This window comes from Pempheris klunzingeri, chromosome 13, assembly GCF_042242105.1.
Source record: "Pempheris klunzingeri isolate RE-2024b chromosome 13, fPemKlu1.hap1, whole genome shotgun sequence".
NCBI lineage: Eukaryota > Metazoa > Chordata > Actinopteri > Acropomatiformes > Pempheridae > Pempheris > Pempheris klunzingeri.
In genome coordinates this window covers 8,419,107-8,439,595 of record NC_092024.1, presented here as the reverse complement: position 1 = coordinate 8,439,595, position 20,489 = coordinate 8,419,107, and the positions used below count along the sequence as shown (strand labels likewise).

The window sequence follows — 20,489 nt, the reverse complement described above, 5'->3', positions numbered from 1 at the left end:
AGTGCTGACATTTTATTATTATGCATGGATTTTGTAGGTTGGTTTGTGGACTAGTGCCCTTCGTATACATTTGCTCCTGAGTCATGCACAGCAGCAACTTTTTTTTTTTTCAGGGAGCACCTTGCTGAACTTTTGTGCACAGCCTCCTCCACTCTCCTGCTCTGTGATGTTGTTGCTGTTGGCATCAAGGTCTTTTTGTCAGTGCTCACCGTGACCACAGCAACATCGGATCATTCAGCTGTTCAGTCACTGACAACAAAAAACAGATGTAAATCAATCCAACTGGTGGTCCTGATGTGGCTGAATGCCTTGGAACAAATAAAAAAGACACCAGCAAAACGAGTTAAATATGAGCATGATTGACACATGTGGCAGTTCTTGGGACTATCTCCAATACCTCACAACAAACAAACCCCATAAATCAGCAACAGCTTAAGTAATATATCATGTTAGAGGGCTGTGGTAATTCCCACATAAATCACCTTACTGCTGGGATATTCAGTTTGCTTGGCCCAAGGTCCACTTTCGCAAATTGACAGGTCAGGTCAGGTCCGGTCGGTCCTGTTGTTCGTGGGCCGTTGGAACGCTTTGATGAGCTCACCAGCTGTTTCCAAACATCCCAATCTGCCGCCAGTCTCGGGCACTCTACCGATGCCTCCCTGTCCGTCTCTTTATGTCTGTCAGCTAGTCTCCCTTTGGCGTTCCTGCACCCCTTCTTCCATCAACTGGACCGTGCATGATGGTATTCACTAGGGACGCATTTTTTCTTGTTATCTGTGCGAACCACTTTAACTTTTATCCTCTAGCAGTGTCCATTAGCGGTTCGATATGCATATGTCCTGCTTCACAGAGTTGTTTTGCGGTGCATTTTCCATATCGCCCACCATTTTCCATATTAATAACCAAACATTGTTGATATTTTCCATATAAAATGAATAAACATTAAATTGCCCTTAACTCATTTGGTATTGTCTTGTGTGTCTTTACCTATTTGTGTTATTTACTTATTTATTTGCTCTGTGTATTGTTGGTTTTTCTTTTCCAAATACTGTCACCAGATAGTTGTCACATGCCTGTGCGTTATGGTTGTTACTTCAAAAATGCTAATACAATTTAATCTGATGGTGTGATACATAACACGGTCTGATGAATAATGCTGTGTAGCAGGTATCAGGTATTCTACTATGAGACGCGATGCAAAGTTCCTGTCATAAATGGCCTGCTTACAATACATTCAGGTCCATATGTCATATTCATGCTTGCTCATTTTGTAATGATACAAGAAAAAATATGAAGTAACTAGCTTTTGGGCCAAATCAGCGACCATGGGACTTGGCCTTGTGACAGAAAAGCAAAACTAATAAGAGGAAACACTTTGTATTTGTGTCTCCAGTGGCTACCAACACTTTCCTCTGGTTCTGCTAATGCAGCACAATTAAATGTGTCTGAAGTCTGAAATGAAATGCGCATTTTATCGACCACAAATAGAAATCTTGTATCATGTCAAATGGACAATGAGGCCACATCTAACTATCAATGCAAGTTTTTAATCAAATAATACCCAATTTTGACCATGATGTGCACACCTACTACCTCTCTATGTGTATCAGAATAAATTCTCAGAATAGAGTTTTGCACTTTAACAACACAACACAAAATAAAAGCATGTGAAATCACTCATATGAATAATGCACAATGTGTTTCTGCTGAAGTAAGGTCAGAAAAAAAACCTTGCCTTGCCTGTTACCTGTAGGTGCTACCTGCTCTTCAAGTCGTTCACTGAACGTTTAACAGCCAAACATCTGAAATGAAGAATATTATACCGCACTGTATGCATGGCTGATCCCTGAACAACCTGAATCTACTTTGACGTGGCTTCAACTCCAAATCCCTGTAAACTACAACCACAATGCAGTTGTGGGTTTACCTGTACTGTACATGGCTGTGCGCAAGCTGCATCCCCTGGCGATCACACATTAGGTGTGGTGCAAAGATGCTGCATTCTTGCAGCAGGGTGGGACATTTTTGGTGCTACTACTCTATAAGGCGGCTGATAACCTGAGGACCAACATCCCAGCAATTCCAGATTCTTTTTTGTCACTGGTATTATCGGCTCCAGAGAAGGCCACCGTGTGATCTATACTGTCAATTTAAAGAGGACTTGAAAAGTACTTTCTGGAAACAGGATGTATGGCCAGACTATTTGTAATTTCTCCAAAAGCAGAGTCTCTAAAAGCAGATGATGAACTGCTGTATGATATAACCTGCAATGTTATTATTTAAAAACCTACAGATAGCATTTAATCTAATTGTCTTCAAGTTAGCAAGTTCTTCTTTTGCGCCATAAAAACGCCTCCTTAACACCAAGTTAAAAGCATCCATAATCAATGTATCATATGACAATTTAAAAACAAAGTAAAAGCATTGTGAAAGGGGTCACTCATACTGATAAACTCCCCTAAGCTTTATGGAGCAAAACCCACTGTACACTACTTGCTCATCACCAAACAGCTGACAGACAAAGTTAGCGACTAGCTGATGAACATAGAGGATCATTTAGCATTTAAAGTACCAGATATTTCCCTCTGGGGTTGGTAGAGGGCTAAACTAGAGATAAGACACAAGCAGGAATCCAAATGAATCACCATATGAATATTACAGGTGATGATATGCCAGTGTTGTGTTCACAACTTCTTTCCGCTTCCCCTAAATGGGCAGAAAAATTAGTTACTGCAGGTTACAAATTGAAATCACTGTGGCAGAATAATCATTTTAAAGAAGAAATCAACAACAATACATTATCACAAGAGGGCTGTTTATCAGCATGCTGAACATAGTTATGCATCATCTCTCTACAGCGGAACCTGTCATGATATTGCAGCAAAGAATGAGTTGTAAATTAAAATGTGAGGCAGTCAAACTGTTGGGACCCCAAAAAGCTTGCACTAGCCTTGGGTAAATACATTATGCTATAAGAGGATTTGGCAGAGAATACAATTTGAATGGTTTGTTTTCCTCCTTCTCTCAGGCCTTTAGCTGCAGTTTTATTATCTGAGGGAATTCTGCTCTCGCCAGTAGTTCGTCTGATTTGGTATACTATGTCAACAAGAGCCTCAGTTGATTGAATCTGTAAATGCACAGAGAGCGAAGAAAAGTGTTTACCAGTTTGATTCAGTGATACAGAAAACAACTATCACTCTGTATTGAAATGTTTCTGCTTGTTCTTGCGGGGGGGCTTGTCTGTTTCCTTAGAGGGTCAATAATGAAGTGCCATTTTATAAACACTGTTGATTGTGCTAAACTTCTCAAATGAATGAGAAATTGCCTCCAACAAAGTCCATCAACTGCAGCAAGTCAGGCTAACTACAGTTCAAGTGCTAGTGGGTTAAACAAAAACCATCCAGATTGGTGGTTATTAAAAGTTCCTTCCAGCAACCATGTCATGTAATTGTTTTTAGTGAACATTTCCTGCATTAATTATAATTATTATAGAAAGATTATTAGGTGGGCCTACTTCCAGCTGGTCCCCCGTCACCATTAAATGAAGGAAACTAATCTGTGAGACAGGTGCTATCATGAACCTTACGTATTATGGTATTTTACGCAGGCTGCTTTTAATATAAGCTGTTGAGTTGTTCACCATCTCTGTCTATACTGCTTAAACCCCCCATCATTGATCATATCACACTACGCAGACTGGTGCAGACAGTCAATTGAACCGGGCGGTGTGATGCAGCAAATGAGGGCATGGAGCTCTGTTTGGCAGCAGCACTCACAGGTGAAGCCGAGGCGGAAATCTACTAATGGAATTGCAGTCTTTCCTTTCCAGTTTGCCGTTATAATTTGTACCCTGCCGATAATTGCTCCCAAGCAGGTATTTCTTCGTCTTATTTGGACTGGCAAACAAGAGCTAATAGGTTTCTGCCTTCAGGCCCAAAGCCCTTCCAGGCTGAGTCTTAAACCCTTTATATCAGATCGCTGCTGGGTGTGTACAAAATGCACGCAGTCCACATTGCCTGAAAACATGTTGTAAGCACTTGTGCTGTCCTTGCCAAATTGTCTGGACCCTGTGTGTAAGAAAAATGCAAATGTGGAAGGGAGCGCAAATGAGGCTTAACTGGAGCACTCCAATTTGAAGGCCTCCAAATTCACTGGTTTTTCCAGCAACCTCTGGGTCTAAGTGAAAACACATATTAGGCAAGGGTAAAAAAAAAAAAAAGAGGGAGTCACAATATTAGAAAAAGGTGAGAGTACAGATACAGACACAGACTAATGGCCTGAGGTCCCTCTGACTATGTCTATAATGATGTCCTCTGTTGACTTTTATTTCAAATTCATTCAAGTCGTCTTTATGTTGATCTTGCAGCTATCTTACATTCATAGGAATCAGTGTCGCTCAGTTAAAATTAGTTTTCTCTTGCAAACATAATTAGTTATAATATATAGTATATACAGTGGATGGATATATATAGTACTTGTATTCTCACCATGCCAAACATCAGGAGTTTGTACAGCTTTATTGTCCCATCTTTCCTCTGTCTGACGAGTAACAACATACAAACTGCACACACTAACTAATGACTGTTTGAACGCAATGGCTGACATACACAAGGAGACACGTGTGTCCCAGTTAGAGAAGCACACTTTGATACAATCTGACCCTTGGGAAGCTCGTATTAATATTATCCAGAGGCACAAGTGCAGCCTGGAAATGGAAACAAACTAAAAAAGGAAAGTAGAAGTATGACATCAACCAGCCGTGTTAAAAAAAAAAATATTTCCAGATTTATTTCTGCAACTGTAACTGCAGCAGGAAGTCAGTCTCTTGACCCCCTACGCTGACAAACAGGAATCATCCAAGATGAGCTTCTCCTGATGTCGCTGAGAATGATTAATTAAGGGATAAAAAGCACCTATTTGGCAAGATTTTTGCGTTGCATTTTTTAGCGTCCCCCTCATCAACACTACTTTTCTTAACTGAATGTATTAAAAATGGATTTTCCTCCTTTCAAGTCAAGATTCTTTGTGCTCCCTCACCACACACACACACACACACACAACTAACTTTCAGCTTCTGATGAACTTCCTGCTTGAATGAGTGCAATAGGTTTGAAAGTGAAATGGGACTTCATATCAAAGCTAGAAGAAAACTGTGCTTTGATTTTTCACCCACTACCCCCCTCTCTTTTTTGTGAAAGGGTTGTCATTGGCTGTTCTTTTTCAAAGCAGCTTTATTTCATGCATTTTCATCAAGTGCTACTCGCAGCCCTTAAAACTATTTGAAATCATAGCCCATCACTCATCTGGATCCTGTACATACTGTAATGTTCACGAGGTTCGAATTTTCAAGCTTTCTTTCTTCCTACAGAGCTACAAAATCTTTGAGTCTCTGATCCGGTGTCTCCTGTTCTTTTTTATTAGTACATCCTGTTTGTGGCACTCTGTGTTCTACCATTCTGGTGTTCTCTCTCCCTCAGGTCAGTTCCTCTGGGTGAACGGTTCAGCCTTTGGCGGCCCCTGGGTGCTGAGTCCTTGGCTGTGGGGGGGCCAGAGTCCCTGTAGCCTGGACATGTCTGTGTTCCTCCACCCCAAGCAAAGTGGACAATACACCACATGGCTCATAGAGCGGGACAAACCACCACTTGCCCTCTTCTCCACTGACACGCTGCCTCGCATCACAGGGTAAGTGCTTGCTTTACACACATGCAGCACACTAGAAGCCAAAAAAAACTGTAAGGAGAATAGGCAACCATGAAGTGGATGCCCCAGCCCACCAGTGCCTGATAGTCATAACTATCCATCTGTAACTTTTCTTGTAGCACATTTTACCAGCTTTGTTTACGGGATTTCTAACCGTCTTGCTGTGACTCACTGAGCTGGATTCTTGCATTCCAGCCAAGAGCTTTATTGTGAATACTCTGCACAGACCTGTGTACATGTCTTTCATTAGAAGTAGAGGTGGTGAACATTCAGAGTTATCCATCAAGGGATGGCACTCTCATTTAAAGCCTTGTTATCCGTGGCTGGTATAAGACTGAGAGAAGGCTGGCTGGCTGGGTAAGAAAGAAAGATAGGTTGCTTAAAACACGTGTAATTTGCTTTTTGCAACAGCTGGGCACCAATCAGCAATTATTGCATTCATATAACCTTCCTCTGTGACTAATCCTGAATTAACACCAGGTCTGTGCCTCTCTCATTCATTGGAGGCTTTGCAGAGATATGTGTTTCACACAACAGAATGACACAGGCCAGGATATTATTCAGTTCAAAAGTTTTCTTCTCTTAATATGTGTAGGCATATCCATGTGTTCCCAGCTTTTATAAGCATAGCTGTACTTTTGTTTTCATGCGTAGGAAGGCAGAATACAAAGAGAGGCAGAGAGAGTAAACTTTACTGTCCTCTAGGAAATTTGTCTTAGACAGAGTACTACCAACCCGCTCTCATTCCCAGGTTGTCAAACACTGGTGCCCTTTGGTGTGTGCTCCTGACATACAAGGCACTTCTTTAGCATCTGTATGAGACACACTGGCCTCTGAGTGTGTAATATTGCCGCAGGCGAACCAAACCTTGTGAAATGGTTGCAATTTCTTTCAGAACTACTTGGTAAAGTTTATGAAAACATCAGGGTTTGGGTTAAAATGTCAACGCTGACTTTTGGTCTCATAAGGGACATGAACATCCTAGTGAAAGTCCTGTGTCCATCCATCTACACCGGCCTCCTCCCTACGTACACTTTGTCGCTCTTTATGCTACATTGCTCTTGTGTGTCTCATACAGATGCTATATGAGACATCTCATACACAGGTCGGTGTCACCCGACAGAGTGACCTTGCAATGAGAGTGATCTGGTGCTATGGTCAGTTACTTCGCATAAAAAAAAAAAACATCTTTAAAACATAAGAGACATCGGATTATACATTTGACATTAACAACCACTTTAAAAAGTGCTAAAGGGCTTGTGTATTTATTGCATGCAAGATTTAGCTTTAGAGTTCAGCAGCTTGATGGAGGCTGAAACAAATGATAGTTGCACTTGGGCACATAGGCTTCTTCCTGATGGCAGAGGTATGAAGAGGGGATGCTGAGAGCGTGCAATGTTTTGTGTGGACTCATATTCATATACTGTCTTCCTTATTGCCTTCATAGCTGTTTTGTACACGTCGGCAAGCCTGCTATTCAGTTGCAAAAAAAGCAACTCTCAGTGCGCTGCTAAGGACATGTTTCATACTGCTTGTGTGTGTAATCTCTTAGGGGCATTGGAATCATATGAATGTCATGCTCTATGCATCTCCCCTCTCTTCTGTTGCCGTTCGTGTGTGGGAGTGAATGCTCGCTAACGCTTGTGTGTGTGTGTGTTTATACGAATAGTCACACTGGTATGTCTTAAGGGATCATCGCAGGGACGCGCTCATTACATGTGTGACGGATTAGAATGTGCGTTTGTGTGCTCTCATTTGTAGTCAGAGGCTGCCATCCACCCACACCATCTATGCCGTTTGGAGACTCGCTCAGTCAAACTCCCCGCATTTCTGCTCCGACGGGAGGACGCTCGCATCATAAAAAGAGGGGGCAAAAACAAAAGCAAGGGGACCCACCCGCAGACATTGGAAGAGTCAGGCGGCTTACTAATTGCCAACCCTAGCGTTTGCCTTTGAATTTTAATCCCATGTTTTGACACATTTGCCTTATTCAGTAGTCAGGGCATTTAGCTCAGGTTTAGCCAAGAGGCAAACAAAACATCCTTGTACACAATGGTCATTTACCAAGGTTCCCCTTACTTGGAGGTAGATTAAAATGCATCAAGCTTCATGCCATTCATTTTCCGTTAAACTGTTCCTTAAAATGAATGTTGAAAAATAGACAGCAGCCATGTCCACATGAAACAAAAATATCCATAGCACAAGCATTTTCCCCCTGGAGTAGGAATAACGAGGCACTATCTGGAAGCTGCCCACACAGCCTTGCAATATTTCACCATTCATCCTCACTGCTGATGCTACTTAAGAGTGAAGTTATTAATGGACTTAAAAATAAATTAAGGATGCCCCCAATAACTGCTGTCGCTGCTCCAGCTTAAACAACTCGGCTTTTGTTTCTTTGCCAAATTCTCATTTAAGAAGTCTCTGATTAACTCAGAGCTGAATTTCTTTCCCAGAGCACCCCTGCTCTGAGACACGCATCCAAGCTCCACTACAGCCATCAGCCGCCGAGGGAGCTTTTGAAGCCCCTGAATGCAGCTCCACCGCCTGCGTTGCGTTAATGTTGCATCACATCTGATGGATTGTCCAAGCACAAAAAAAATCTTTGAGAGTCAATTCTCAATGGCCAATGCTTCTTCCTCTCCAAGTGCTTTGAAAATGATATTAAAAAATTATACATAAATGATGCTTTTCCGTGGAGTATTGTGAGAAAACTACAGTTTACACAGGGTGAAATTACATGGTCTGTGCAGTTTTTTAGACTGACAGCAGTATTCTAACAGGTCAGGGCTGTTAACTACTGTGCAAGTCAAATGTTTCACCTTACCAAACTTGAGCCAGATACTTGTGAATATAAACTAGACACTGCTGCTCTGCCGTTCTCTCAAAACCAACACATCAAACTTTAACATGCAGTCTGAGGAAGAATGTCACATTGACAGAGAGCCAGTGGTGATGCAACATGAAGCCCAGGTTTGGCCCATTAGACATATTAATCTTTCATTCATTTCAACCTTACTTTTAAGGGAACTGCTTGGCGGTGTGAAGATGGGAGGTACGAGAGGGAGCGTAGTCACCAGCTGCACCAGCTTCTGAAAGCAGAGTGTCGACACGTGACCCGAGTAAACCATATGACTGCATAGTTCGAAGAAGTCCTCTCCGTATGCAAGTGCAATTTTAGGGTTCGCATTTTATCACGTCTTCCCTCAAATCCCTGCCCCAGGTTTCATCATACAGTTTATAATGTACCTGAAGGAAAAATAGTTAGGACCTCTGAACGCGGGCAGCGAAGAACTTGACTCATCAAACAGCGTCAGCTCTCACAGTGAATGTCAGCATCCCAAGTGCCTCAGCCAGCATCGAAAGAGAAAGATGGGGGAAGGGCTGCGAGATGAGCGCATGTATTCACAGCGTGATGTCTTCTTTTGTATAATCTCCACACGGACTGTGCGTGTTAATACAGACTTTGCACATGCATGCACAATATCTCTCTCATTTTAACATGGCAGTCTTGTTCTGTGTGCGGGGTGGCTGAAGCAGTCACAGGGATCCATTACACCTCTGGGGTGTCTCATCACAGGACTCTGCCTTGTCCTACTTTATGTGTTCTTACAACATTACCTCACACCCCATCCGTTACACACACATCCATGTGCACATGCAGAGTGAAGTTCATACAGCACATGTATTGTATGTTTAGGAATTAATACACTTTGCGTTAATACTCCATGCACCAAATGGCCTCAGTTGCGAGATGCATTAATGTAATGCAGTAAATGTGTAGGTATAGAGAACCACCCAGTGTGACAACATGCACTCAGGCTTTAGTGTGGAATGTGTTAAATGTCATTCAAAACCTGGCATTAGAGCGGTACTATCTTAAAACCAATCCATTGCCTGTGTAATGCGGGGGAAGGAAGCATCAAAGGAGGCAAGTGCAAGATTTTGACGTTCGTAAGGAACATTATGGCAAGTGATATATAATATAATATAATATAATATTAGCTGCACTGTGTATTATCTCCTTTATAAGCCTGCACATTAAAGCACTACAGCTGTGGTGTACGAGAACAAGAATTACTTGGACATCACTAAAGCTTGAAAAGGAATAAACTAAACATGATTTGCTGAATATTAGAGTATGTAGTATAAAATCGGTTGGCTATAAAAATACATGAACCAAAAATAACAGTAGAACAGTAGATACAATCTGTGTGTACGTCGACAAAGGTTGTCCCACACAATAGAGACAGTTGGCTGAAGATGAAACACAGCTTCATTTTTATTTCAAATTGAGGCAGCTATAATTTGTGAAAGTAAAAAAAGGATTATTCTTTCCACTAACCTAATTATTCAATTTACAGTCCCATAAATGAAATAAAAAGCAGCCTAATCACAGGCATCATATGCGCCTGTGTATTCACAGCAGACACACTTACCAAGTTGAATGATTGTCAACTGCTGCATTACTTTGCTTCTAAATTAAAATGAAGAAATCAATATGAACAGTGTATTTTGCTCAGTAGAACGCGGAAAGACGCTTTAGACTCTCACTAGTCATTTGAGCAAGACCTATTTGTTATAATATGATAAACACATTGTCATGACTGTAATTGGTTTATGATTTATACAACATAGCACTTCCATTGGTGCAGGTGAGTGTAATGGTTTGATAATAGATGTTTGTCCTTGAACTTTTGCAAGAAAAAAAAGCACAATATCATAAACAAGCTGCTCTCAAAAGCAGAGTCAGGTGTCATGATTATTATTTTTACTGTTAACTTACTGTAGCTTTACACTCATTGAGTTAAATACTACTGTGCACAGAATCGTTTGATTTAGGTGGACTATCCAAGTTTTATGCCATGATCCAAACTTCACTTTATATTTTCTCAGCGCCACTTTCTCTGATCCCACACAGTAAAAACTCTCTATGAAACAGGAGTGATGATTCATCCACCCCACAGAGAATGTCTTACGGCCATGTTTTGTGGGTCCTTCAATGAGTGACGCTAAACTAGAGTAAGAGAGATGGGTCACCTCAAGGTCCCTTCACTGGCAAAGCTGTGCATTCATCCCTGGCAGGCCTTTACAACTCCTCCGCTCCTCCACTTTGTACTCTCCAGAGCCGACCTCCAGCTCTTGGACCGTGGTCGCCGCAGAACTAGGGCTGATGGGATCCTTATAGCTCTGGATCTGGGAGCGCTGCCAGTAGGAAAGGCTGCAAAGAGACGAAGGCAGCTTAGAACTCTGGTTTTCTGCTTTTTGGCCAGTGGTGTTGTACATGACGAATCAAGGACAGTGAAGGAGCCATTATATGCCATGTGGTATGCTGGCGCACATGCCATCGTGACCCAAGGCTCCGTATATTTTTATTCCAACCAAGATTCTTTTTAACCTATACATAGTGAACTGACTGGTGGGAGTTGAAAATCTTGGAAATTACATTTTGGATCCAAGTGTGATTTCTTTACCTTTTGCATTTTAGCTCTTTAAGAAGGCATTAAGTGTCTTGCTGAGATCATTATTTTACAGTGATTTTGTTTTTTGTCTTTAAGTGACCACTCATAGCTATTTGGAATCTGACCTGTAATAAACAGAGCCATAAACACTGTGACATTTTTCATTCCTGCCAAAGCAAAGAAAAGAGTAGACGTGTTGCACTGTGGGTGATTGCTCAGGCAGAGTGGCTAACAGGGAATCTAAGGAATGCATTTTTATTTCTTGACACACTCCCTATCTCCGTCTTTCTCGGGCTCCTGAGTACCCTTCTTTGCTTTCTTGCTGTTTTAAATGTAAATGACACTCATTATAACATCAGCCTACTCAACCACAACCACAACCACTCTCGCTGCCTTATATACCATTTTCCAGTTAAGGAGGCAGCAGACGTATTTTCATTGGCTAATACATTCTCCTTCGGTAAGGCTGCAATTTTCTGCACATTAGTCAATATTCTATGAAAAAAAACTTTTAGGGGAATTGACACAGGGAAGAGAAGACAAAAACAAAAAGCAGAGGTCACTGCCAGCCTCTTCTGGTGTCTGGTGCCACTTCTTAGCTCTATTATTGTATTTGTGAAACACTGGACCAGTTGTTCAAAACTTTTGAACATGAGCTGACCACTTATGTAGCTGCATCCTTATGCTGCACTGCTGTCAAAGTCACACTGTGTTTAGCAGAGGGCTTTTGGAAAATACTCCATTAACAGCCAGTACAATGTAGATAGGAAAATGAAAGGAACCCTTGCAACCATATACACTATGTTAGACATTATATGCATTTCACATTAGAATCTGATTATACTGCATATAATTGCACACACCTTAATCTCAAATATTGTGCTACATATTTTCTACCTATTTATCTTACTGAGCTGCTCTGAGAGCTCCCCCTACCCCCCTCCTCACGCATACACACACATTTTTCTCTGTCTCAACAAAATATTATTACATATCTCTGTAGTGTTTTGGTGGCAGCTCCCGATGGGACTTCATAAAAACCTTCAGAAAAGAAACATTTGAGCCTCATATCGGCACTTGTGGAAGAAAAAAAAAACCGCCTATCCACAGATGAGTTATATCTTGTCATCCTCAGCTTGCATACTCCACAATCCTCTCCCTCTTATGCACACTCTCTTTATCTTTTTTCCTCTTCTTCTCCACAGACAGGTTACATAAGGTATTAGGGTTTTTATTCCCACCCTTCCTCCTGTGTTCATAGGCCTTCCTTTCTCATCTAAGAATCTCTAATCATATTTCCCCAAAGTTGCATTGTACATTCCTGACAGCTGAAGTTTTACACAAAAGTAGAGGAAGGTGAAATTTGGGAAAAGCAACACTGGCCTAGTTTTTATGACAAGACTGAATTTCACCTATGGCAAAAGCACTAGGAAATTTCAAGCCCAGACATTAAAAGCTTAGCGCCTAATTCACAAAAGCCTTTTGCTGTGATTTGCGTTTTGCATCAAAGCAAATGCTGGGATAGAGATAGTGTTTTTTCTTCCTGTTTGCCCTCTTCTTCCTCGCAGCCTCTGTTATGAAGAGTACGTCTGTCAGGTATATAGCGGGTATGCACTGTTATTCTCACCATGGAAAAAAATGGCAGTTGCTCAGGCAAAAAATGTGTCCAGTATAACCATATTTAAACATGTAGAAAAATTAATATGAATAAATCATTCATATTGAGGCATTGCTATAATTGCTATATCTAGAGCCAACAGCAACAGACCTGTGAGCTCTAAATCTCATATTGGATGCATTTCAAATGTACAGCGTTGCTTTATAGCACAAAGGTCAAAAGGATTTTAAGTACAAGGCAGGAAGACGACGTACGTCTAGTGCAAGCAGACCTAGCATTTGGCTTAACAATGGTCTGATTTGTGTGAAAATGACACTGCTGTCACATTTCTTTAAAAGTCAGAGAAGAGGACAAGAGCTCTGACCAGTAGCCATGAATTTTTTATTTCCATTTTGATATGTGGAATGATTTCACTGGAGATCCTCTCTTTGTCATTTTTATGTGTTTTCCCATCCCACAGCAGTAGAATTGTTTGGTTTTTCAGCTTTATGTAGCAAACTGCAGTTTGGCTAACGACATGTATTTCCCTCAATAAAAATCAATATAGGACCAAAGATAGGCAGCCGTGTGTCATGGATTTCACTGATGGGAGTGATCAGCACCAGCTGCAGATTCATTTGGAATAAATACCTGCAAACTGACTGAAATGTGCCTATTTCTTTTGCAGACTGTCCATTGATCAGTGTGTCCTGTGTCATTCTCAAAAATGCTTATTTGACTTGTCCCTGTCAACGAAAATTGATTACATTATTCCAAAGAAATCAATATTTTAAAAAATGTAATACAATGGGTTTTTGTTTGCTAGATAACAACACTGTATCTTAAACTTAGAGATATTTTCGAAAATGATCTCTCACCTTTTTTGTTTGAAGGCTGGCATTTTTCAGTCCTGAATCATAGCTTCAGTAACAATGAACAACTCCACAGCTTGATGAACAGCCAAATTAATTCTGGGCATAGGAAATCTTTGATTCATGTGTGCAAATCAAAAAGTGAAAATGAAGCTTTTAAATACAAATTTTCACAATAAAACAAAGCAGTCTGAAAAGTTAAAAGGAAAAAGCTCACATGGCCACACTAGGCTCTGTAAGACTACAATGATCATTGTAAAGAAAGAAACCAAACTGTTACATAGATACCTAATGGTAGCACTCGATGAAAGCTCAGGGGTACAGCAAAGTTCACAAAAAACATGAAAGTCCACTCTGAACTACATGTTAATTCATCCAACACTTGAACCACAGCCACAACATTTTCAGCAACAGCTTTTAAACCTCATGGAGCTGAAGGAAAAATCAGGAGATCACCAGAGTCATTAGGAATCATCATCCCAAAAAAATATGAATGCCAATACCAAAAATGTCATGGCAATCCATCCAATAATTGTCTAGATATTTCCCAAAAAGACCAAAATGTCAACATCTTGGTGGCGTAATAGGAAACATCAGGGCATTACCAATCCTCTGGGGACCATGAATGTTTGTACAAAATGCCATGACAATTCATCCAATAGTTTTTGAGAGTGATATTGCCACACAGTCACACCACTAGCATAGCTACAAACAATATGTTCATATGAAGAGAAATTCATTGCGCAGCCTCTGAGAACTGAGGCGAAATGGAGGATATCTCACAGAGACCATACTTAAGTAATTATCTGACAAACTGTACTGTAGCCTGCGGACTGACGACATGGGAGGCTTTTGTCAATATTCTAGTATAGTATGTAAATTTTAGATTTTGACATCCTTTTGACACTGACTAAATGTCCAGCATTTTGCTTTAGAAATACTGAATACTTTATTTGTAGCTTCTAGGCATCTAACCAGGCAGCCATTAGTCAAGTGTCAAACTGAAGTGGCACTCTGCTAGAAATAAGGCTCAAAGTGCTGCAGTTATATCATAGATCTTCTTGTATTCATTTGGGTGTTATCATGCAAGTCGGATGAAACCAGGCATTCATCCAAATGTTCAAAATACAAATGCAAAAATATGCTATCTGAATAGTTGAATGTGTCTCCAATGTTACTCAGAGTGTTGAAATGCGATGTGTGTAAGACTTGCCCCATCTTCTAGATGCATTTACAACTGTGAAAATTCAGATGTAACGGTGATGCTTAGCAGGATACTGATCCACAAGCGCTCCGGACCCTTCTGAATACAAAATTGTTGATATGCATTCGCGAGGAGGCGTTCATTTTCTATCACATTACCGAGGTGAACCATGTCTGTTCCCGTGATGCAACTTCAGGTCCAGTTTAAGTGTCCCAGACGATTCAGAGATCCGAGACCAAATGCCCATATTAGGGCCAATTTAATCTGTAGCTCTGTAAGTAGCTTAATAAGTTTGACCTGGCAGAAAGGCAGAGTGACCCAGTCCTTGAGCCATCTCAGAGAGCCAGAGATTTGAAAAGGCATTAAACTGTCTTGTCACACAATCTGCAGCAGACAGTAGATGGGTTTGTAGAGATAACTGATCGAATATTTCTCAGATCATAAGCATATGTTAATTGGACTTTATTATTTGTGCATTGAAGTTGATCTGGTTGTAACGGCAGAATTCCACCTTTGCTGTTTTGTTTTCTTTGACGGCACAAATGCATGCAGACAAAAATGTTGCCTCCCTTTCGAACAATTCAGTGAAAAATGTAGTCATGTTTAATTTCTGTTTTTGTGGGAGAGCAACCTGTTGTTATCACAGCCCAATTTGTATGACAATTGTTTTGTGCCACATTTAATGTGCAGCTGAAAGATTAAAAAAATACATATATTGTCAAGTTTGTCCATTTACCGTGAGCTGTATGACTGCAAGGAAGCTTAGTTTTCTGTTAGTCATGTGTTTGGGCTAGCAATTTACTATGTGAGCAGGACATGCAATGGTTCAGTCACCTGGTTCACTTGGTGACCAGGTCTGCTGGATGTAATTTGTGAAATCCAATAGTTGAAGATCCTTAAGCTCCTGCTGTCTCTTTGTGTTGAATTTTGACCAGTTAGTCAAAGAATAATAGCCCAAGAAAAGATTTAGTTGAGGACAGTCAATTATTCAGTCATTCATTTATTCACACCGTTTTGCAGTATTAATTCATCTTTCATTCATTACATACACTACATGGAGCAAAGGAAAGGCAATCAGCTGGTGTAAATTCCTATGTCGTGAAGCACAGCAGTGAAAACCAGCCCTCCTTCCTACATGCACCAAACTGTGAAACAAGCTGGTTTTGGCTGGCAGCCAGAGAACAGATGTCCTGAACACCAGTGAGCCACCTATAGCCTGAAAGCCCACACTGTCATACAGTGAGGGGGTGAATGAAAAAGGAACTCTCACTCCTTCCTTTGCCCTCTCCTTTGGCTCCTCTAAAATTGGCCACTCTGCTTCAGGATGGACCGTTTGGTACTCATAACTGCGCAGGCAATTACAGTTCAGAGGACAGCAGGGGGGGCAGGCTGATCATCGAGGTTTTTGTTTTGCAATTCGGAAAGAGGCTTTTGCTGCAGCTGTCCGCCAGGAGCCTGATTCTCAGGTTTGTTGGACCATTCCAGATGTATAATCACCCCCGATCAGACCATCCTCCAGCCAGCATTACCATCTGGTAGAATGGCACTTAGCTTATTGAGGTGCCTCAGAGGGCTGCGACAGGGGAAATGAGAGGTCGCTTTTCCAAAACCTTGGAAACCTGCATTTAGAGAATGGGACAGGGGTCTCAAGAGGAATAGGCTTGGCAGGACTATCAGGTCATCCATCTAATCAAACTATAGTAATGTAACTGTAACTGATAGTATGTATAGTATTGGCTAAATTTACATAGAGCTCATGAAGGTTTGTCTTAATAGTTGATGATGATTCCTTGTAAAAACAGAGATGATCTGCTTAGATCTTATCAGGTAGAAAATATGGCTCTCAAATAGACATGCAGCAAAAACTGTTCACATCAGTTCATTTGTTTCTTTTTGTTTTATGCTTTTACATTCTTCCGATTGAACAAAACAATTCATGCAGAAGTTTTCTGAAAACGAAATCAAAACTTTAAAGTTGCTTTGTGTGTGCCTGTGTGCCTGTGTGTGTGTCTGTCCTTCGATTTTCTTGACAACCACTCATCCGATGGACTTCGCACTTGGCACATGTATTGCCGATGACCAAAGGAAGAGCAGAGTTGACTGCGAGCTCAAGCTCATTTATTAGCAGTGTGTTACTGACACCAGAACACACTGTGATGTGAATTTAAAGTGGACCTCTATAAACTGTTACGCCACCAAATGACATGTTGGTTACAGCTCGCTCTCCATTGCTGACTACAGTACATTCGAGAACAGATGAAAGAGAGAGAAAGAGAAGGAGGGAGAGACTGGAGAGTGCTTTTGTTTCTGGGAATAGCCTGGTCCCAAATAGCTAGCTGTCAGCAATGACACTGTGTGGGTCTTTGGCTTAATTGAGGCCATAATATGTCTGTGAAAGCTTTTGCACCCAAATGACGCACATACTCTAGTATTGCAAGGGGACACAACTAAGTCATGGCCAGTGTATTTGGTCAGGACACAAGGAACCACAGTGTTGAGTTTTAAGCTGTTGGATGAGCTGTTTTCAAGAAAGCTGAAAATGGCAACGCTGGGAGGCCAAGCTTTCAGCCCGTTCCAAACAGGCACATTTTGAACAGGCACTGCACTAGTTGACTTTAATTATCCCTTATCCTGGTGGTTGTAGAATCTGTAACAGTTTAAAAAAATAAAGGTACTTTTACTGACTCGTTGATCTCTCATGGCCAAACTAAATGCAAAGCTGTCATTGCTCAGAGTTTAGGGATATTTCTATTGATATTCTCATACCAACTCATAAGTGGAACAGGAACAGATGGTCGTTACGGCCCCTTCCTCCTGAGGGTTACTTCCCCATAAGTAGTTGCCACTTGAGCTACTCTCACACATATGTTCATTATCTCTAAGTCCTCACTTGCTCCTCCACTACATAGCCTCTGGCAACCGTGCTGCCCGCTCCTCTTTGGCACCTGCAAAAGCACGTGCATGTAACGATTTCCTCTTTTAAACTCCCATATTAACCAAAAAAGAAAAATCAATGTACAAGAGTTAATCTCAATAAGTGCTTGCAAATTGGATGTGAATTTTCATAGGATGTAAATGGAAACTGGCTATTTTTGAGTAAGTACCGGTATGGAAAAACATACACAAGCTATGATGCAAACTAAACTGCAAGGATCCACCAGTTCACCGTACCATTATGGAGGCTGTTAAGAGGCCTTTAGTTTAGTGTGCACAAGATAACATGATCCTGCTGGTGTTGCTCCCTGAGGTGCTGCCCCTCTGCTGAAGCTGAGTGGCAGGGGTACTGAGGTACATGTTTGGTCATTGCCAAGATGATGAGGGAGCCCACATTGTGAACACTTAAAGTCCATTAGGGGGGTATGACTCATTGTGCAGACTGAAAATTTGCTGGATCTACAGAGATATCTCAATAAGCTTACTGCTTAGAGATGAATCGCAGCAAAAGAAAACTGTCCAGTTAAGGAAAGTAATTTAAGCCATTATATTCATCCACAACAGAACATTTTAGTATATTTCCAGTGCACTAATTCTCCACTCAGAGACCTCTCTGTATAAAAGAACTACTCAGCAAACAAAACAGCTCCAATATAGTTCCGCCAAAACATCCTGATTCTGGCTAAAATCCCAAATGGATCATGCAGCCAGATATAACTCCAGTAGCTCGCTAAATAAAATGGAGCATCATGAGTAAAACAACAACTTTGTTTAATTAGGTCTCCAAATTGAATTTCTGGACACAAGAACATCATTTTTTCGCATTGTTTTTTGAGTAGAGGCATTTGTGTATTTCCTTTATTCCTTGATTGTTTTTTCTCCCTTTGTCATTTAAATGACTTAGCCATCACATTACGTGGATATTTTGACAATGCACATCACAGTGTAAAGTTAAAAAGCCCCTTTGTAGTTTCTCTAAGGCCTCAGCTAAGCATTTACCAACAAGAACCGCTGTTGTAAGCAGACAAAAGGTGAAGGCACTAGAACTGTGTGGAGTTTGATTGTAGCATAGAAGAACTTTGTTAATTTAGTAAGTATTTTAATTTCTGCATCAGAGCACAGTGGTCATCATAATTCTTTGGGCAGTATTGTGTAATTTCTCTTCCTCTGGTCCATGTAGAATTTCAAGAAGTTAAAAAAAAGCACTGCTGCAGTTGCAAAAATAACAGATTAACTGTTCCGCTTGCTTAGAGTTTAGTACAAAAATTGAAGATATCTCAGGTGCCATTGTACAAAAACCAAAATGAAGTTATATCAAAGAGGTGACATTGACATGTTAATTTATGTATAGTGGAAAATGAAAAGAAGTATGTGTTAAAGAGTAAGGACATGAGATAGTTTGAAGCCATGGTGCCTTTCTTTTTTTATCCGATATCCTGCTGAGCCTCCACTCTGGATAAAAAGGTAAACCAGAGAGGATTAATCTATTTTTTAAGCTATGAATATAGATACAATGCAGAAAGACCATGACACAAAATCTGACAAAAGAAACTGATGCATGCATATATTGTTTAATTATCTAAGACATGCAGGACTATGGGAAGCTTGCAAATTTCATCAAAAATACAAGGACTCTTTACTGTGCATTTTATATATTTTTCCTGCAAAGGGCTCATCAAAATTTCAAATAAAAGTTTTGATTTTTAACAGAGCTCAGTCTCTGTCTAAGATGACGATTTCAGGAATTATTTTTATTTTTTTCACTGTGAACTTCATCCTCGAAAATAATTCTGCACTTCAGCAAGTCTGTGCACACTTGCACAGTTTCCTTCTAACTGACTTTGAACAAAGTGAAGGGATCAAACAGTGATCTAATCTGATATTCCATCATGTGAGGTTATTATGGTAAATGCAAGTGAGATAGACACCAGCCATCATTGCATGAGGATGCAATTCACCAGATTAGATCTGTACAAATGGATCAAAGTGATAAGTGTCAACTAATTACGCTTTGAGCATGAAGCACTTCTTCTTTCAGCATGTTGATGAAATGTCCCAGTTAGTGTGTAAATTGAATGACACAGAACTCATTCATAATAGATGACATTATGGTAAGAAGGGCGGTAGGAAGCAAGTTGGGTGTTACTGTAAAAGTAATGTATTTTGTTAATTTCATTAATGATTCTATTTCATGTACGGATTTAAAAATAACCCTTGATGTCACATGTAGATGTCAGATGTAATACGTCATCAAATTGTAGAATTTAACTTAATAACAATGTAACTATAACAATAGTATTGTTAAACCTGGGCCTTATTTTTACATATTTTGTGTTTGAAATGACTGGATAGACTAGAAAGATACAAAAAGCTGTGGAATTAGTCCAGCGTGTGCCTCAGCCAGCAGAGGCTGAGTGAGTTACAGTGGCTGGAATGTAATCCTTTGGGGCAACTGGGCCAGTCAAAGCACATTCACCTAAAGTGCTTGTTTTTGCCACTGACAGGCTCACATTGTTATTTAAAGTGTCTGACAACATTACAGAAAGGATCCCTACAGAGATAGACTTGTAAGACCCTTTTTGTTTAACCAGAAACAGCTGTTGTGTCTCTCTCAGTTCAAAGCCTCCAGACTCCATTGACAAAAACATTAATTTTACCTTGAGGAACACGGGAGTTCTTGTCTACAGATATCTCGATTAATTAGTTTGTTTGTCTTATTG

The 20,489-nt window shown here is 40.5% G+C and overlaps 1 protein-coding gene across 1 annotated transcript in view; it reads left to right on the top strand.

The window, feature by feature from the left end:
• alk (ALK receptor tyrosine kinase) overlaps positions 1 to 20,489 on the top strand; it is a 304,575-nt gene that overhangs the window by 183,467 nt on the left and 100,619 nt on the right. Inside the window, exon 4 of the mRNA XM_070842064.1 lies at positions 5,478 to 5,682. Coding sequence (XP_070698165.1) covers positions 5,478 to 5,682 — 205 coding nt within the window. The remainder of the gene's footprint in view (positions 1 to 5,477; positions 5,683 to 20,489) is intronic.